The sequence below is a fragment of the Podarcis melisellensis genome, assembly GCF_964234715.1.
Source record: "Podarcis melisellensis genome assembly, chromosome: 1".
In the NCBI taxonomy this organism is placed as follows: Eukaryota; Metazoa; Chordata; class Lepidosauria; order Squamata; family Lacertidae; genus Podarcis; species Podarcis melisellensis.
The window spans coordinates 26,966,072-26,987,106 of NC_138528.1; the positions used below are offsets into that span (position 1 = coordinate 26,966,072).

General features: G+C 43.7%; 1 protein-coding gene across 2 annotated transcripts in view; it reads left to right on the top strand.

The window, feature by feature from the left end:
• STON2 (stonin 2) overlaps positions 1 to 21,035 on the top strand; it is a 64,939-nt gene that overhangs the window by 10,236 nt on the left and 33,668 nt on the right. The window contains exons 2-4 of one of the 2 annotated variants that reach the window (XM_081909934.1): positions 2,045 to 2,248; positions 3,732 to 3,995; positions 7,529 to 7,726. In XM_081909934.1, coding sequence (XP_081766060.1) covers positions 2,161 to 2,248; positions 3,732 to 3,995; positions 7,529 to 7,726 — 550 coding nt within the window. In that variant the 5' untranslated portion in view covers positions 2,045 to 2,160. The remainder of the gene's footprint in view (positions 1 to 2,044; positions 2,249 to 3,731; positions 3,996 to 7,528; positions 7,727 to 21,035) is intronic. The other variant, XM_081909933.1, reaches the window with a different exon arrangement.

The following is a 21,035-nucleotide window of genomic DNA, read 5'->3' on the forward strand; positions in this document are numbered from 1 at the left end:
CACTGCCCCTTTCCCTGTGACATGTTAGTAACCAGATTATTTTAAGAAGTGATACTGCAGAGTTATGGTATTTATTTTATGTAGCTCAGAGAACAATTACCTACCTCTCCAAGGAACATACAACAATTCATTGGTTTAATGCTAACCTCATTTGCTGGTTGGTTTTGCAAAACTCTTCGAGTTCTTTCTTCTCTGCACTTTTAAACTCTTTAACACTTGATAGATGGGCAGCATACACAAACAGGACTGTGGTTTCAAATTCAGTTTATCAGTGGAAACCTCTGGTTACAAAGGGGGCTTCCTGCTTGAATTGTGCTATAAAAAACATGTATTTGGTATTGGAATCTGCTTATGGAGGTTGTTAGGAAGGAGCTGGGATTGCTCTTGTAGCAAGAAACCTAGATCCCATATTTGGTATTGTGGGACGCGGGTGGGACTGGGATGTGGGTGGTGCTGTGGGTTAAACCACAGAGTCTAGGACTTGCCGATCAGAAGGTTGGCGATTCGAATCCATGTGACGGGGTGAGCTCCCGTTGCTCGGTCCCTGCTCCTGCCAACCTAGCAGTTCGAAAGCATGTCAAAGTGCAAGTAGATAAATAGGTACCGCTCCGGCGGGAAGGTAAACAGCGTTTCCGTGCGCTGCTCTGGTTCGCCAGATGTGGCTTAGTCATGCTGGCCACATGACCCGGAAGCTGTACGCCGGCTCCCTTGGCCAATAAAGCGAGATGAGCGCCGCAACCCCAGAGTTGGCCATGACTGGACCTAATGGTCAGGGGTCCCTTTGCCTTTATCTTTTACTTTCCATAAGGATGCTACTTGAAGATGATTTGTTGTTCCATAAGGGTCTTCTTTGAAGACCGGCTTTAACTCCATGTAGTTATTGGAACTGGAATTTCAAGAGCTAGATTTTTCCAAGTGGAAACTCTCAACTTCAGCAAAATAAATAGAGGTAAACATTCCCTTTTGAACACACTGATACTCGGAGCAAATAGAGAGGAAAGATTGTGGTATAAACCAACTATTTGAATCTTCACTTAAATCTCTTTAGTCTAGGACAATATTCCCCAGCTTGGTGCCCTCCAGATGCTATAGACTCCAACTCCCATCATCCTCAGGCAGCATTGCCAGTGGTCAGGACTGATGGGAGTTGCAACCCCAAAAACATTCGGAGAGCACTATATTTGGGGAAACTTTTGAATTTATTTAGTAGCCTTAATCTTCCTCAGTTTAAATGTTACCTGGTCAAAAGAGCCAAAGTTCCAATTCCAGAAAAAAATAGGTTACTTGATTTACACTTACACTTACTTACATAAATTCCATATGCAAGCAACAGTAGACCTCCTTCAGAATCGCACAGGGCCAGCCCAATCCACTTTGCCATTTGAAACAAGACTAGTAATAGTTGGTTTTTATCCCTGCCCAGCCAAAACATCTCTACAGTGGCGTAGCATGGGTTATCAGCACCCGGGGCAAGGCTAGTAATTTGCGCCCCCTAACCCGTGGATTTGCGCCCCCTAACCCGTGGATTTCCCTAACCCCCAGATGTTGCGCCCGGTGCGGCCGGCCCCCCCTGCACCCCCCACGCTACGCCACTGCATCTCTAGGAATTTCACAAGAAGTTACTGAATCTCCAATAAGATTGGCATAACATCTTTATTTCAAGGAAGTTACTTTGGAATAAAACATGCCCAGACCAGCCAGTTGTGTTTTATTCTGCAAAGGCTGCAGACTCGGGGAATGAATGAAATAATAGAAAAGTGCTTAAGCAAGCATACCCCAATATCCTTCCCTGTCCCTCAGAAATGTCCGCTTCCTTTTTTAAAAAGGAAAGCTAAGTTTATACCCAACAACCAAATCCTACCCCTTCTACCCATTTGTTAGGAGCTCACAAGCCTGAAATATGCTCTCCTGCTGTAGTTCAATAGCACTTTCCTGTATGTTTTCCACAGCAAATGGTATTCAGAGACACTAATCTTTACTAGTAGCCATTTATACCCTTGTACAATCAAATTGTGGATTTCTAATCTCCCCCCCCCCCTTACAGCTGCTGTGTCAGGAATGAAATGATTTTTTAAAAAACGACAACTTTGCAACAAAGAGGGCTGTCTGCTGTCTTCTGTCTGCCAGTGATGTGAAGATGAGTAGCGACTTGCAGCGAGCATGACATCACTAGCCAACGTCATTGCTTCCCAGCAATCCGAGTGGGTCTCCTTCAACGATGGGCTGCTGCTACCGGTTGCCTCCCAGGGTAGGCAAATTCCTTCCCTCTGATGAAATAGGCTGTTGCTGTATCTTGATATAAATAAGTTAGTCAAAGGAAACAAGGCAACTCTTTTACTCCAATCCAAAGTCCTCTGTGGGTTGTACTTAAACATAAGCGGTTTTTGTTTTTTGTTTTTAACAAGTGCAGCCTCTTCTCCATTCATTAAGGATAGGCACAAACTGATGGGTCTTCCTCCCATGGGGTTTTGTGTTTTCCCAGTTGCATGTCGCACACAGGCCTACTAAAATGGAGGAGCTCCTTGCATGAATAGGAATTGCTTGTGCTCAGGGGTGGACCATCCCATTTCACTGCCTGCGGTAAAACGGGAAGCTGTTCCACCACCCCGCCAAAGCCTCGCTTACTGAGGTCTCGCAGCAGCTTCCAATGAGATATTGTGAGAGCTCACAAAAGCACTGCAAGATCTTGCCAGAGTTCCATGAGATTTTGCAAGATCTGGCTGGAAGTCACCGTTGCACAGCCCTACCAGCAAGAGTACCCTCCCCCCCCCCATGGGATTCTGCAACCCAAGGCAGCAGCTTCAGTCTATCTCATGGGCAGGCCAGCCCTGCTTTAGCAGTAGTTGTGACTTTTACTAGCATGAGTCTGTATAGTGCAAATCCAGTGTGAAGTAATGGATAGAGCAGGGATGAAGAGCCTGTGGTCCTATAGGCGTTGCTGGACTCCAGCTCCCATCATCCTTGACTATCAGCCAAACTGGCTGGGGCTGATGGGAGCTGTAGTCCAGCAACATCTGGAAGGCCACAGGTCTCCCCGCTCTGGGATAGAGTGTTTCGGACTTAGAACTAGGTTGAATTCCTTCTTCAACTCATAGGGAGAACTTGAGTTAAACATTCTTATCAGCCTATCCTACCTTAAAGCGTAGTTATGGAGTTAAAATGGGGTCACCCTAAGCTCCTTGGAAAGACAGTCTAGATGAAAGTAGCTAAAGGATTCGATTACATGTGGGTAGCTATGTTCAGTTTTTATATACCACCTCAATGTGTTATAAGAAACTTGTCGGGGGGGGGGGAGCAGCCTTGTGCCGAGCTTCTCCTTCTCCTCTGTAACATCTAGCTCAGGGATGAGGACTCTGCAGCCCTCCAGATATTGCTGGTCTACAAGTCCCTCACTCCCAAGACCAACCAGCCCCAGAATGAGTAGTGGAAACTGCATTTAAGCTGTGTATTTGCCCACCCCGCCTTCACATCCTTTCAGGCAGGGATGGATACTTGCTCAGTATAATGACACTGGGGCACAGTAGAACATGTACTATGCATTACAAAGTCTCTTTAATGGTGGAAAGGAGAATGACTCAACATGGGGTGCCGTGTTTCTTATAACAGGTAGTTTCACTCAGAAGCATAAAGCTGTAACATTGCCCTATACACATTGAACATTTACAAATGATGAAAAAGGATGTTTAAAAATTCCTTGTTACTTCTACATTATATTGTGATTCTTCTTGCAGGCCAAGCTGGAGAACCTCTTGAAAGGTTTCTGTCCTCCTCTGATACTTCTTCTGAAGGCATCCAAAACCTGGATGGAGAATTTCAGGCACTTGCACATGCTGAACTGGGAGATGGAATGGACAAAACTGCTGCAGACTCTGTGTCCGTATGTTTGCTTGAAAACCACCCATCTCCAAAGCCTGATCTGTCTTCATCATTCAGCACATGGGTCCAGTTTGAAGATGCACCCTGGCCTAGCACTTCACCAGAGAATGCACATACAGGTTGGAATGTCACACTATACTGAAGTCTATTATAGTAATGCTTGCAAATTATTCCAGGTTCAGTCCCTGGCATTTTCAGGCAGGGCTGATAGAGGCTCTTGTCCAAAACCCTCAAGAGCCACTTCTTGTGAATAACACCGAGCTGGAATGATCCTGTGATGGAGTGGCAACAGGCTGCATTGCTTACGTGTGCTTAGATCGTTGACCTCAAGAATAATACCCAACCTGACACAGTTTGGGGGCTTCTGTGATATTTTATTGAGGCTTCTACATACCAGAGCTCTTATGGCTTTGTTCTGCAGTGTAGTTAGTCCCTTGCTAAAATAATTAAGAAGCCATCCCCTAGGCCTTGCCCCCACGCATTCCACAGATATTTTGGCTTGTTTATTGTCAACATCGCAAGTGAATCACATACACACACACACCACATGCACAGAGTGTCTAAAAGACTATCTGCTATTCCATATAAACCTACCTACTCTTTAACTGTTTCAGAGACTGTGTTGTTGCTCCCTTCAAAGTTGAGATGTTGGCAACTGGAGAAAGGGCATTTTCAGTAGTGATACCCTTGTTGTGAAATTTTGCTCCTCCAGAGATACTTGACTGGTACACACTTTGCTAACTTTAGAGTACTGGGTAAATATATTATTATTATCCTGAGTTTTTAAGGGATGATATGATACTGATGATTTTTACTGATGATTTTAGGAACACAGGAAATATGTGTTCCTGTGTTAGCAACACAGGAAATATACTGAGTCAGATTATTTGTCCATCTAACTTACTATTGTCTTCTCTGACTGGCAGACTGGCAGTGGCTCAACACCTGCTACCTGATCGTTTTTTAGGTGGAGATGTCAGGCTTTGATCCAGGGGCCTTTTGCAGGGGAAGCTTGGGCTCCACCATTGTGCTATTATTTTTATTTAAAAACCCCTGTTCTGTGATTTTAATTATTTTTTAAAATGCTAATTGTTGAATTTTTAAAGCTTTGTTGTTGGTTTCTTTGAAAGAATTTGCTAAAAGTGTTATTTTAGAAATAACACTTAATTTTTTCCCCTCCAAAAAAAGTTTAATTATGCAAATGTATTGTGACACTAGTCCTGGGAAGGGTCACCAATGGCATGGGAAATAGCCATGTCAGTCATACAGCTCATATGGTACCCTGATTGCTTATGGCCTTATGCTACCAGTGCAGCAAGGAACTCGGCTCTGTTTCAATTCTCTCTTATATTGACATCACAATTCAATCAGATAAACTGCTGGGCAAAGCTGCACCCTGGAATGTAGCGAGGTATGAAAAGTAGAGCTAGAAAAGGCCTATTGTGACATCTGGATCACACTCCTCTCAAGGACTTTGTCTGATTCTAAGTGGCTCAAGTAACTAGGACTTTATCTCACATTCTTGGGGAGGCATTTTAACAGCAGAGCAAACTTCACATAATGCCGATTGTGCTATCCACTCTGAAACTGGCAAGTCTTGAGTAAGAGAATTGTACAGCTGAGGAAGAAGGAAAGCAATAACTGAAAATGAGGAGAGCTTGATGGCATGCTAGAATTGGAACAAATTGTACTATCTTCGCTGCTGGAAGAAAAGTTTGCTATAAGCTCAGGTAGCTGAAGATTGAGGATGTATGTAATATAACTGGAACAAATTTGGAGAGAGAATTCTCAAGCAAGCTGTTCTAGATCTCATCCACATCATACATGTAAAGCATTGCTTTTAAGAGTAATAATGAATCCTGGGAACCGTGGTGCTAACCTCATAGAGCTGTAATTCCCAACACCCTTAACAAATTACAGTTTCCAGGATTCTCCATGACTGTTAAAGTGGTATAATAGTTCTTTAAATGTATGGTGTGAGTAGAGCTTGCTTCTAAAGACTATTCTTCTAACTGATTTTGGACATTTCAGATTATAGATGCTGTTTGTGTTTGAGGCTTATAAGGAAACATATCTCTGTTCAGACATTCTAAAATAGTGTGTACAGAGAGGAGATGAGGATCCCAGCTCTCCTCGCATCCCATGTATTAATAGTCTCTTTGCAGAGCAGGCAGGTATGCGGTTTTCATAGGTTTTTGTATACACATGTATAGGAAATGGGTTCCCTCAGTTCCTGCTCTCTGTAAACACACATTTAGGTATTTGCACTGCTTATATAGAACCAGCCACTGTAACTTAGGGTGATATTCAACACTGCACTACTATTCTGTCAATGCAAATATTTTTGCTTGCTGGATGGAATGTTCTCTCCCATCTTCTCCCCACAGGCTGATCTCCCCAGAGCAGATTTTGGGGGGAAAGCATGGAGGTGGGGGGGGGAGCCCTGTTACACTAGCAGAAGTCCTCTTCCAGGACTTCCATTAGCCTACCAGGTTAGTTGAATCTGGCCCACAGTGTTCTCCAATGTGACCCTTTTCTGCTGGCACCAATTCCCTTAAAAGACTCTTAAAACTTCCTGGTAGCCTAGCATTAGGTGTGAGATTGTCACCAGTACTGGGGATGGACCAAACTGTTAACTAAGACTGTTTATCAAAGGGCTAATTGTATACATAAGGAAAAGCTGATATATTGAGATCCACACGTGCTTGATGATGGTTTCCAAGGACTCAAGAGATGCTGTTGCTGAGACCTGCCTCTAAAAGTTTTTTACCTCAGACCAATTTCCCGGACATTCCTCCCCAGCCAAATTCACTCAAAACCCAGTTAACTACTGGGTACAATCTGCCTCTGACCCCAAAGCTCCTATGGTTGTACTTCTGGCTTCTTGGACATTTCCCCTGTTTTAAAAAACCTGCATGTGTCCTCTTCCGTTAAAACCTTTACACATTGCAGCCTATTAGCCTAACTCAGCCACTGACTGCCTTCTTCTGATCACAGCCACCAAAGGATTGTTAACACACTGGGGAAAAATATACCATAATATTCAGGATTTCGCTGTCCACTTTCGCTTCAACTTTCTCTGTTCTTCGCCTCACAACTTCCTCATCAACTGTTGTTCCTGACTGACAGGTAAACTGCCCATTCTTCACTGACTAGAGCCTCCAACCAATCAGAGCCTCAGACTCATCGAATTTACTTGATCCTGGGCCCATCTATAAATATTAAAAGCAATTATCTCTTTCCCCTTTCGGATCTTGTCTCCAAGCAGCTACTGCTAAACAGTCTTGCACCACAGTAAACAGCACAAGGCCTTGGACTTTGACATTTACGCTCTGACATTAACAGAGGTTGCAGAAATCTTTTTTCGAAGCACAAAACGCGTGGACAGGCATACACAGCATTCCTCAGTCTACAACATGGTAGCAAGTGTTTTGGTTTTATATTAGAAGGCTTATAGCAAATGAGGAGCATTGATAGCATCAAATAACCAGCTAGCCTGCAGAATACTCAGGCAGCATTTCCTCGCTTGAGGGAAACTTGATATAAGATGTTCTGCACCATCCAATTCCCTCTTTTGTCATGACTCACCTTTCCAGAACCCTTTTTAGGCTGCCTAGTTCCACAAATTTCTTTCTTTCTTTCTTTTTTAAAGACTTCTCTCCAAAAACATTCTGCTGGACGTGTCCCTCTTCGGGATCTTCTGAGAGAAGGCCTCTCACGTCAGACAACAGTTGGACAACTACTTCTGAGAACACCAGCAGCCCCAGTTTCACACCTTCCTATACTGACCTGCAGTCCATAAACACTGAAGACCTGACCAGTGGCAGAGCATCTGCAGCAGACTCGACCGGTAAGCAAGCTTTGTGCTTCCTTCCCCTTTCATTGGTCACATTTCCCTAAACAAACTGTTAACATTGGAATCTAAATTTGCAATGAATCCTGGATCAGCCTATTACAAATGCAGTATCATGATACGAGCTTCAGAAGATGGCTCAGTCAACTATTAGTTACCTTATTCTTGGTGCTCTTGCTGAACCCAGGACTGGCCTACCTGTTATATTAAGTCTTTTAAAGAACAGTTTAACCAAACAAACATCAAACAAGAATAAAAAGTGAAATAAATAAAAGGTATACTATATCATTATATGAGTTAACATATAATCCCGTTACAATCCCGTTTATACTTCTCTGATGTGCAGGTTTTATTATTATCCAGATGCATATATGCTTATTTTTAACCTACTATATTTTGTGTAAAAGTATTCCAGATGTGTTTATATGTGTCTATGCAAAGTCTAATCAGTCTGTTCATAAGTTGCAAGTGTAGTCATTTCTTCAGTCCACTGATTAAATGGAGCCGTACACTTATCTTTCTGGTGCATTGGTATCAGTCTTTTGGCCCTAGTAAGGGGTGGCCCATCCATGAGATGGACTGAGGCAGCCACCTCAGAATCCCACAGGGCAGTGCCCCTGTGTGAGCCCCGCCCACCCCACCACCACAAGAGAAGCTGAGAGGAGCAGTGGTGGCTTCCAGTGAGATGTCTCCGGAAAGCCACCACTGCATGACCCTGGTAAGCGAGGATTTGGCAAATAGGAGGCAGTGAGGTGGCACCTTCCCATTTTGCCTCAGGGCCACCCCGGCTGTGCCAGTTGTCAAAGAAGACCACTCGTGAGACTTATGAGAATGTTTTACAAATCAATTTAATCTGTAGTTAAAATATTCTAGTTCCTTCAGCACATTCACCTTTCCTTCACTGACAAGGAGAAACTTCTAGCCCCCCGGGGGGGGCAAGAATCTTTTTTTAAGAGCTAAAGAAGACCTGATAACATTTATGTCTTTAGCCCTGATCTTCCTGCTGTGCCCTTTCCTAGGCCAGATGAGGACTGTGGCCCTGGGAGGACTTTAACCTTTCCCCCCTCCCATGATGGCTGCTTATTGTGGGAGGGGAAAAACATGTACCCCAGGGCTAAAGGCATTATATAACTTCTCATATACTTTGGCCCTAAGACAAAGGAAAAATCAGAGAGTGAATCAAGACAACCTGTGGAGATATGTGATGAGATCTTTTGACTTTTTTTAAAAAAACAACTTTTACTCAGCTGTTGTGGGGGGCAGACATTTGGTCAGAGCAGCAGATCTGAGGGGGGAGTTGTATAACCCTTTCTGTCTGTGCCATTTTTTGTAATCTAAATCCCTTCCCCCCCCCCCTCAGCTGATATGAGCCTTACTTGGGGGATGGGGTGGAATACAGATAGGTTACCTGCTTCCTCCGTAGATTTTGCTCCTGTAGGATAAATAGTAGCTGGGGCATGGCTGGTCTGATTAAAATCTGAGTCCTCCACAGCTACTTTAAAGCTACATCTGTTTTGGTCAAGAGAGAGAAACAAATTGGCAGACCTGCGTGATAAAAAATAATCAGAAGTAGATTCTGCCTTGCTGGAATGTTAAGCTGTGCCCCTGATATGCCCAGAGGTAGAAAGCACAAATATTTACACTAAAGCACATGAAGCCTGTGTTTGATCAAATTAAAAGCTGGACGTGGTCTGTGGCTAATTCATGTGCAATTCATATGTGGCCTACTTCAGGGCAGTGAGGTGAACTTTTGACAAGCTTCAAGGATAGCTGTCCTAGGTTTAGACCTTCACCTTTCCTAGGTAAAATTTACACAGTCACATACCAACCAACCAGTGCTATCTGAATATTGTGGGAAGGATTTGCAAATAGATAAAAGTGTCTTTACAGGATTTATCATGCTTACTTTGCGTCTCGGCTCTGCCATGCAATGTGGAAAGTCAAATATCTTTGCAATGGGCAGGAGTTCAGTTTGAAGTAGGGCACAGTTGTGTCAGACTTTGTATGGAAATTCTTGGTCTTCTGCTTCTGATTGAGGGGGAAAGAGCAACACAGCACCGAATTGTTCAGGTCCACAACTGCAAGATACCGAGCACCCTGGAAAGCGGGTTTAAATCCCCAGGAACTTCTTTTTAGTTTTACTAGCAAGGAATTGGAAAATGTGAGCAACAGCCACTGAAAAAGTAGCCAGACTTCTAAAGGGTATATGACTTCAGTGGCTCAAAAATGACTAAGAGTAAGCCAGGACTGGGCAAAGCTCTGCACTATGCAGGGCAGAAATGTATGTTTGAAGAGTTTTAGGGCATCACAGTGAGCTGATTTCTCATGGTGAATTAAATACATGACTGAGAATCTTGCACTCTCTTGATGTGATCTTTCAAGTGGCTGGAGATCAAATTGATGAGGTTTTAGCAGTAGCACTATAGCAGCTATTACTTGTAACTCGTTTCATATGCTCGAGTTATTGGAGTGGGTGCGTTGCCAACTATGAACACAAAGGTGGCATTTCCCATCATAATCAAGTAGTGCTTGATCCTGCTCTATCCTCAGGAATGGGCAGGACCACACATTGAGGGGGGGAGGGAGGGTTCTCATGCTGAAATAAGAGATTCTGCTTCTTTGCAATATAATGTGGTTGCCTCAAAAGCATGGGAAAGGATGAGGAGATTGTACCGGTAAGAAGCACAAGAATGTGGTTTAGCAATGATGAGAGGTTTAGAGGATCGGTTTTAGGCCTAGCTGTTCTTAAGCTAATTGGAAGCAGATTTAGTGTAAAAGGAGAAGGGAAAGTCAGGGGGAAATCTTGTAGGCTCAGATGTTGGCTTCTCCTCTTGTATGATTTCTTCCTAGATGCTCAGACAGGGTCTGTTGCAGTGTTTTTTCCACTTGGGGGGAAAATGTCACTAAGTGTGTGTGGTGCATCATTTGAGATGCCCTGAATCCAAGCTGGCCATTAATGATGGGTATAATAATGCATTAGGGATGTCCAATTTAATTCTTGCTCTGTATGATAGTTTGTATCAAATACTGTATGAGTCATTCTAACTTACCTGTTTGGAGACGAGAAAGCCCTAATATATAAATCTTTGTATTTATATGTCAAACCCAAAGTTTCTGATCTTATTATTGAAATCAAGTTACCTCTTTTCTTTCTTGTTAAAAAACAGCCAGGGGACCATGCAGTGTTCACACTTTTAGATCTTTTAAGCTCCCTGTTTTGCTGGATTTTAACCCATTTTTTAATTGTCCATTCCTGTAGGTGGTCTTTCTCTAATGTTGTTCATGCATAACCTCCTTGCAAATATAAGAGGAACAGTTTGTTTTTCACTCTGAGGCCAACTACTGGACATATCAATGGCTTGATTCATTATAGGGCATCTTGCTAGGCTCCAATTTCCCTAGGAGTTTGCTTCTGTCCTGAGAAAAAGGAGACAAGAGAGAACAGAAATTAAGGATAGGAGGAAATGCCCTTTTTGCTGTAGGTCCACGAAAGCAGGGAAACAGGGCTGTTACGACCCAGAAGAGTTTGTGTGGAACTCCTAGCCAGGTGGAAGGCTTCACAGTCAGAGCCTGTTGGAATTGGAAAGAAGAAAAGTAGGAGACTCATCACACTTTCCCAATCATCTTCTGCTCATGGAATGGCTGAATCCGCTGCTTCCAGTGGAGAGATTTGAGTTCTAGTTCAGTGGCAATAATTTGGTTCCCTATGACTTTTATTTTAAATCCTTTGGGCAGTTCTTACCTCAGACTCCAACACTGTTTTTTTTTTGTTTTTGTTTTTAAAAACTTGATAGCAGATTGGAGTTAAGAGTGGGTTAGCTATTAAGAGTGAAACTTCAAAGAAATTCCTGTGCGTGTTTACTTCAGATTGGGTGATCTCTGCATTACATACACAAATGGCAGCAAAGTTTGAGCTTTTGCCTACTATGAAAGAAATGCAGCACTACTAAAGAGGATCTGCTGCTCTGATCAAGAGTTTCTCTGGTGGACTGACTTTGGGATATGTACGAGCATGTATCCCACCTTTACACTGGCACACAAGGTTGTGGCTTGCCTGTTCACAATATCACAATCAATAGGGTTATTCCTTTAGTGCAAGGTGCATTTTTACTTGTTCTTGGCGACTTGTGTTTAATACAGTTAGTGACTCATCTGTATTGTTATGCTTTTATAGATCCTATATAGTGCAATAATTCCCTACTTCCCCTTCTCATTAACAAGCTCACACACTCTGGAGGAGAACAAAGCATTGTATTTTGCCACTGGGATTCTGGCTTCTTTGGCTGAAATCACCAGTTGGCTTGAAATCTGAGTTCCAGGCTGCAATCGAGTACGTAGGTAGGCGCCTGTACAGACACCTACTGGCTCCAGCCTTGAGGCTTACAGATAGTTATCGCAGAGGCGCAGAAATGGGAATGGAAATTAAAAAGAGCACTACTGTAATTTCCTGAAGTGCCCTGAAGCAGGTTTTGGAGCAAAGATGTAATTTCATAGATCTGCATGAATGGTGTGAATGCAGACAATTTAACCCCTGGGCTGCCTTCAGCGATTTTGGAAACGGGAGAGAGTAGAACCTTCCTGATGCTATCATGGAAATAATTGATCACACTTCAGATTTAATGCAGAATAATTGATCACACTTCAGATTTAATGCAGAATTATGTTTCCTCATAAGTGTGACTTGTTGAATTCAGTGGACCTTTTTTTGAATAGTAATATAAGTGTGCTTAGGACTGCAGGATATTTATTTTATTCTGTTTCATTTTAAGGTTGAAATTACACTGCATCGTGTTTAGTATGGAAGAGCCCCTGAAGGTACTGAAGTGGATTGCAAATTGCATTTTTGGCTTAGTTGAAATCCCATTTCAGCAAGTTACTTATGAGAAGGGGCCTCGCTCCAAGGACTCATGGAAGGGCAATGATCATAAGGAGCTTTGAAATTTGTTATTGTTTAGTCGTTTAGTCATGTCTGACTCTTCGTGACCCCATGGACCAGAGCACGCCAGGCACTCCTGTCTTCCACTGCCTCCCGCAGTTTGGTCAAACTCATGCTGTAGCTTCGAGAACACTATCCAACCATCTCATCTGTCGTCCCCTTCTCCTTGTGCCCTCCATCTTTCCCAACATCAGGTTCTTTTCCATGGAGTCTTCTCTTCTCATGAGGTGGCCAAAGTATCGGCTTTAGGATCTGTCCTTCCAGTGAGCACTCAGGACTGATTTCCTTAAGAATGGATAGGTTTGATCTTCTTGCAGTTCATGGGACACTCAAGAGTCTCCTCCAGCACCATAATTCAAAAGCATCAATTCTTCGGTGATCAGCCCTCTTTATGGTCCAGCTCTCACTTCCATACATCACTAACTTCCATACATCACTTTGAAATTACTTGCATGTGAATAGTTCCATGTGAATGTTGACAATCCCTGATAAATGTATTGAGTCCTGGGGCTGTAGGAGGCCACTTTAAACTGTTTCAGGCCAATGATCCACCTGCCTCAGTATTGTCTGCAATGTTAGCAGCCCTATAGGATTGAAGATGGGAGTCTTTCCCAGATCTAACTGGAGATGGCAGGGGTAGAATCTGTGGCCTTCTGCATGTGCTCTTCCACTGAGCTCCAATTCTTCCTCCCCCCCAAAGTCCAGCATTCACTGCTGCATGTCCTTACTTGTGAGCTATAGACTGGTAAGTGCTTACAGTCTTCTTTTTTAAAAAAACAACAACAACAACATGAATATATCCTCTGGTATACCTCCGTCACTCAGAAAAGGTCAAACTTGATATCCATGATTGGATTTTCCTTCTTTGAAAAAGCTCACAGGAGAGGAGGGATGTTATAACCTTTTACTTGTTCATCATTTCCCCAGTCTCATCTCCATCCTTAAGGTGCAGCTAACTCCCATTAAAGGCGTGGGGTGGGGATAGTCAACAAGTACATACAAGTGCTGTTAACAGCAGCAAATTTGGAGCACAAACTGTGTTAGTGTCTCCCTTTTACTGTTGTTAGCCGCTCTGAGCCCAGCTTCGGCTGGGGAGGGTGGGATATAAATAAAATTTATTATTATTATTATTCACCTGTAACTCTCTGCAATGCGCAAGAAACACCTGTGCAGAGTGTTGACTTCTACATCCATGTTCAAGCAGATTACACGCCTTGTGTTTTATATACAGATTAAAAACACATGCCTTGTGTTTTATATACAGATTCTAGCTAGTGGAATTGCACCTGTATGCCTCTGAGTGAGAAAGTCAATACTATCTGTATAAGGACTAAGGACTGGGTGTTAGAACGAGGTGGGCAAAAGCAAGGTGATGGCCATTGTCACTGATTCCGAAGCTCTGCAAAACAGACCTTTCCTGTACTGTAAAAAGACTTGGCTCTGAAAGTGGGGCAGTTAGATTCCCCCATAGTGCTTTGCAGAGGCTCCTTTGTGGCAGGGTGTTCTCTAATCGTGCAGTATTAGGATCTGGTTGGGAAGCTTTGCACAAAAGAACTTAGGGGCTCTGGAGGCTTTGCTTTCATGAACTCATTTCTTCTCCTGCTCCCGGGCTGATTTGTTTGCAGAGGCTCGGTTGCCTCAAGCAACGTAATATCAGTGTGAACTATGGGGTATCCTTGGAGATCTGCAGGATTCCCTGCAAACCTTTTCAGCTATTAGCCTTTTCAGAGGATGAAACAAATAGGCATTTTCTTCAGTAGGAGCTATTGCTTAGTCTCCCCTTCCCTTTTCTTTTCTCTGCCCCACCCCACTTTTCTGAAGTATGTAAAAGCAGCTTGGTGTGTTTCACAGGCAGATACTGCGAACAGTGACTGTAAAGCAATGCCTTCCATGCCACAATATCTTCTGTTAGTCCTAATGCCTTTGCATCAGTCTTTAGCCTTAGGGAGAAGCAATGAGTGAACTTGCAATATGCCTGACACCTGCCCATGCCTCAGTGCTCTTGCTCTCTCCCTGAACTCCCCTTTCCCCATGCCAACTGGGACCATGTAGCGGCTACAGTCTTCCTGTTGCTTCTTCTGCTTGCCCCATCCCAGCGGATAGCAGCATGGGACTGGCAGTGACTACCCCCCCCAAAAAACACACACACAACACACACACACTTTTTTGCAAGGCTCTGCAAATCCTATCTTTTCCAGAATTGCAATTTTGTGTGGGTGGTGCAAGTGTTGTGATGGCGGGTGATGAGGTTGTGTAGTATGGGTGTGTGAATATATTTGTGGTGTGGGGGAATGAACAGGTATAGAGGTTGTACCCTTGGGTTTATACTTGTCCTAAACAATCATTCTTTTCTTCAGCATTGGAGCATGAATTGTAAACAACTGCTATAATGCCAAATGAGGGGCACTGCACCCTGTAGTGAGAATTATCCAGAACTCACATTTAAGCTAAGATATCTAATGCCAAATTTGTTAACTAATTCTAACAAAGAGATGTTTTGGTGGGTGGGAAGGTTGTGAATAACTTGAAGTCAGTCGTACAGGAAATTGAACCTGCCCCCATTGCTCTTCATTTCAGTACATTTCTATTTATTTATTTTTTGGTCTTAAAATTGTGTATGGACAATGCAAATGGCAGAAGAATTTCCTTGGAGGGTGATCGCTGACATGATATTAGCCGTGCAAGTGAAAAAGACCTTGATAGTTATGATAGGGCCACTGAATATCGTTGCAAAGCTGCAATGCTTACTTCATTAATCAGTTTGGTTAGCCCAGGCTTCCTCAATCTCAGCCCTCCAGATGTTTTGTTTCCTATCATCCCTGACCACTGGTCCTGCTAGCTAGGGATCATGGGAGTTGTAGGCCAAAAACATCTGGAGGGCCAAGGTTGAGGAAGCCTGGGTTAGCCTTTTGGAAGACTGAATAGGTGCCCCCAATCAAAGAGATAGTAAGGATACAGAAGAAGAAGAAGAGTTTTGATTTGATATCCCGCTTTATCACTAGCCGAAGGAGTCTCAAAGCGGCTAACATTCTCCTTTCCCTTCCTCCCCCACAACAAACACTCTGTGAGGTGAGTGGGGCTGAGAGACTTCACAGAAGTGTGACTAGCCCAAGGTCACCCAGCAGCTGCATGTGGAGGAGCGGGGACGCGAACCCAGTTCACCAGATTACAAGACTTAACCACTACACCACACTGGCTCTCATGTATCTAATTTATAAAAGCTTATGGTGGCAAGAGCACCTCTAAAAGGAGTATTCTGTCCTGGATGTGAGAGAGGGCGAAATGTCTCTTTTAAATGCTCTGCACATGTATGCTTCATCTGAAAACAAAACAGTCCTTGCCTGTAGATTTATGCATATTTAATTGGTTAGAAACTCCTATGAGAAGCTGGAAGAACCCTAGTTATTTTTGTTACAACATTAAGAACTGACAGGCACTCTCTTATAGAGCCTTGTACTAGCAAGATAAGAATTGTGGGAGATAAGAGTTTGTCTTATGGGTACAGAGTTTATCTTTCTGGAAAATGAAAGTAGCTGAGCTAACAGCAGTGGTGGAACCTTTTCCTTCATTTCTTTCAAGTTATTCCTTCCGCATTCGTAATTAGTTGGTTTATTATAAAAGTATCACAACCCAGTTATAATGCTTTTTATGCTCTTTTCTTGCTCAGATATGTAAAACTTTGGAAAGGGGAGTGCTTATTCTCCGCTGGCGTGGTAAGAGGCATTTCTGTGGCAACCCATTAGCCAAAGCAAATGCTATCCTTGTCCACAGCTTTACACAATGTAATTCCCTGTTATTAAATACAGCTGCAGGTGAGCAAACACTTCTTAAAAATGCAAACGGTTCCCTTTATTCAGTCTTTCTTGACTCTCCGTCTCTTAACCGAGGGATGAACTCTGTGGCACGGTTATGAATTTTAAAGGGAGTTGAGCAAAGCATTGCTTTGAAATTAGCCTCCATTGTGCCTTCACTGAAAAAGCAGTAGAGCAGCCCTTCTGCCTCGTAATCTCTGTTAATAAGGGTGACTGAGCACATCTTCATTAAACTGTTGGTGTTGCTGTGATGGGGGATTTATTTGGCCCCAGCCTTCTTTCAGATTCTGACCTCGATGAATCAGCCGTAATGCTCACACTCTGAAAATCTTTTGTTGCCTTGCTGCTGCTCTGAGAGCAATTAGTAGTAATGCACAATATATTTGGGGCTAGGGAAGAACCCCAACACATTCTTCCTTTTCTTCTCTTTTTTTAATGAGGGGGGCCTAGCTGTCATAGAATTCAAAGTTCACTTGATTGATTGAGCACCATGTTAGCTCTTGTACCTAAAAACCACAAAAGCCCAGGAGAACATGTAATATTGCCCCTGAATCATTTTCTTCCCCCATACCCTGTTTGCACACTTCAGTTGCCAAATGTAGTGAGTTCTTCCGTGTGTAAAATATAAACCATTTACCCACAACGAAGGCAATTCTTGCAATATGATGGCCCATCCACAGATTGCAGTTCTGAACAGAAGAGCAGATATTGGAAGCAAGCCATGCTCTTCTACGTGTTTAAGGAAATCAAGCTTATTGCGTTTTTGCAGGGCTGTGGCTTAAGACCGGTTAGAAGTGGGGCCAAAGAGATTTTCGGGGGAGCAAAAGTTTTGACATGGATATACATTGATGTTCTGCAACCAATCTGTTTTGTTAGCCACTTTGGGCTTCCCTTGGGAAGGATAAGCAATAGGTAACATATTCAGAACATGAAATACGTTTTGAATTGCAAAACTGGAGGGTGTATTAAGGGGGCTAGCTATCGAGGGGGTTCTTTTAATACCCCGTAATAGCCATAGCACTGTTATCAACGTATTAGAAGAACCATGGTATGTAGACCCATGCAATGCTTATAGTAAAAGCTGCTCTGCATGTCAAACCTATGAAGTGGCCCAATATAGGTCATGGGGTCTGAAGAATGCAAGGTAGAGGACGCAGCACACCACTGCTCTGAATTGCACCCCTACACAGATGTCCATAGTTGACCCTTTTTCTGGTATATTGTGAGTCACACTACCCTCTTGTGGCCACAAGGTGGTGTTACCAAACTTACATATTCCACAACATGGGCTGAAGCTGCCTTGCATTGAGTCTGTCTTTTGGTTCTTCTAAGTATGGTCAGCACACTGTACAGCTGACACCGCCTCTTATTGCACCACAGTCAAATATTAGCCACCTTCAGACGTTCGTCCACAACTTTGTACCTCTCTTCCATCCACCCCCTTCCCTCATGTGCTTGCTTTGGCGCAGAAGTGCTGGCTTGCATTAAGCCAAAGTTTTCAAATGTGGGACCATGAGAAGGTCTTCATCCCCGGATCCAGGAACTCCAGCATGCTAATACAGGGAGGAGCGTTGCTCCGAGATGCTTGAGTCCCAAGTTGTTTAGGTGGCAGTACTTTAAATTCAGTCCAGAAGCTTATAGACACCCATTGAAGATCTTTCAGTATTATGTGATCCCTGATGGCCGCTCCAGATAATACTCTGACAGGCACACTTGGCACTAATCGTAGTTTCCAGGTCAGTTTTAAGGCAGGTTCATGTTGAGTGTATTGCATTAATCCAAGTGGGAGGTAGCCAGAGCACAGGTCACAGGGACCAGGTTATCTCTGTCTAGGGCAGCCATAGCAGACAAACTTGCCAGAGCTGGAAAACAGCATTCCAAGCCAGTGAAGCACCCGAGTCTCCGGTGTCAGCTCAGTGTCAAGTACTTCCAGATTATTAGAACATAGGAACGTAAGAAGACCCTTCTGGAGCAGGCCAATGGCCCATCTAGTCCATCATCCTGTTCTCACAGCAGCCAACCAGATGCTCTTGTGGAACCCAGAAACAGGATCCGAGCACTTGCCCCTGCTGGCTGTCAGTGTAGACAGTTCTGAGCTCCTAGGGATTAGATCTGGGATCTGCTGCAGGCAACAAAGTACTTGTTCTTCCTTATCATTGGCAGAAAGGGATAGATTCTGTGAATATACACGTGCAGTGTTTTCCCAAATGATGCTTTTGGAATCTTATGTATGGGCTGTCAGAATATCAGTAATGCTAAGTGCTAAGTCTTGAGCGGAATACAGCATGAGGGCGCTGGGCTCCCCTTCTGGGTCAATAGTTAAAAGTCAGCAGGTGGTTCTCTTCTAGCAAAGGCTTAAGACTGAAAAGCAAACTTTGGGAGAGTCGCCCTCTGTCTCTCTCCTAATATATTCATTTGTCATAGGCAGACACACAGCGTAGATCTTAAATCCTGATTTTAATTGAAGTTGTCAATTGGGGGAAAGGAGTGATTGGTGCTGATGGCATTGCAAACAAAGCTGCTTTAAGATGTTTCTCCGAATGATTAGTGGTCTGTGTTTTAGCTGGAAGTAATTGTTATCCTTCCTCATATATCATTTATCAAAAATGCCACCTGCCAGTGGCAGAATATAAGACGAGCTAAAGGACCAAGCAGGATTTATAATCAGTCCAACATGCCCAGAAGACAAAGTCTGAATTTAATGTTACCTAAGACAGATAATTTTTTTAGGGGGTTTAAAACTTTAAAAACTGAAATGAAAGAAATCCCTAGTTCCTCATAAACTGTCATTTGTGGCAATGGAATGATACGATTTGAGGGTGTTTTTGAGTACATTGGTACCTCAGGTTACATACTCTTCAGGTTACATACGCTTCAGGTTACAGACTCCGCTAACCCAGAAATAGTGCTTCAGGTTAAGAACTTTGCTTCAGGATGAGAACAGAAATTGGGCTCCGGCGGCGCGGCAGGAGCAGGAGGCCCCATTAGCTAAAGTGGTGCTTCAGGTTGAGAACAGTTTCAGGTTAAGTACGGACCTCCGGAACGAATTAAGTACTTAACCTGAGGTACCACTGTATATGCAGAGTGCATCTCTCTCTCACACACCACAGGGCAACCATAGCCCGCCATGTTTGATATTAAAGCACAGGCTTTTCTGTGTCCTAAAAGTGTGGGGGTGGGGGGCAGACTGCCTTCCCTTCCCTCTCTTTCTGCCCCTTTCAGAAGTTGCTGCACACATGCATGCCCACCACACAAAAGGTTCTCCAAGCTCCAAGGATTCGGAGGTGGTTCTTTTGCTGCCCATTTCCTTCTATCCTCCACGGGTGTGCCTTGTTTGATTTGAGAGTAACCTGCTGCACTTTCCCTCCCTCCCTCCCCCCTTTCTGCCCTGCCCACACTAACTGAGCAGGCCTGACTGACAGGCAGGCAAACAGCCACGGGTCCTGCTCAAGCATGTTTAATGCATACCTCCCCACACCACTCCCACAAGGCAGCCTCACTACGCAAGCAAAAGGGAGCCCCGGCTGGCTTGGCAGTCGTTCTGAAGGCTAAACTGACACACAGCGCCATCTCCCTGGGGTAAGAGCCGCAAGGTCGCCTGGCTTGCTTTGATTTTAAACGGCGGGGGGGGGGGGAGGCGGAGAAGGCTAGCAAGATGGGAAGCGGCAAAACAAGAAGCAGATGTTGGGGGGGGAGAGAAAGAAAACTTTTGAGTGTGTTGACCCGTTGCCTGCAATACACTTGAAGCTGTAGTGCTGAAAGACTTAACTGACTCTGTAACCCGAGAGCGTTGAAATGGGGTCTGGACTGTTTGCTTTTAACTGGACATTTGAGCCGGGAACTCAGAAAGATGCGAGCGGGTTGCCCTTTGCACATCAACGCCGTTTTTTACAAAGCTACTCTTCATGGATCTAGCATTTGAGAAAGTTAGCCTGTAAATGCGGCGGCTTTTGGAAAAAGGAGCTCAAGGTGTAGTGGTTTGGTCTGGTTTCTCTCCCAGAGAAATCTTGATGCTCTGAGCACACAAGACCATGTGGAATGGAATGGTCCAGGGTTTATTTGTTGCTTCCTTCTCCCCTTTAAAGAAGCAAGCAAAAAGAAAGGGGGAGGGGAGAAAAGCTGGGCTCTTCTTACAGTAAGATAATTCCTGCTATAATGGCAAGCGTCTTTTTATCTTACATTTGTCTGTGTGTGTGTTCATGGGGAAATCAAATGCGATTTTCACATGTTAAATCAGTTTTTGCATTTCTCTGCAGCTGTAGTCAAATTCTGATGGCCCCATTGACTAGAAAGGATTATTTATTTATTTATTTATTTATTTATTTATTTTAAAGGGCTCCGTCCACATTCTGTACTACCTTAATATTCCAAAGTGGTGCATTCCAGACTAAAAGGTGCTTTGGGTATGACTTGTGAGAACACCTTTCTGTTAGAGGTTTCCTGAGGGTGCAATGCTATGCTGTGCAATACCTGGAAGAAAGGCTGTGTGAATTCAGTGGGACTTTCCTCTGCTAGCGTAAAAGATGACTCCTAGTGTGCGAAAAGGAATGCAGGGAGA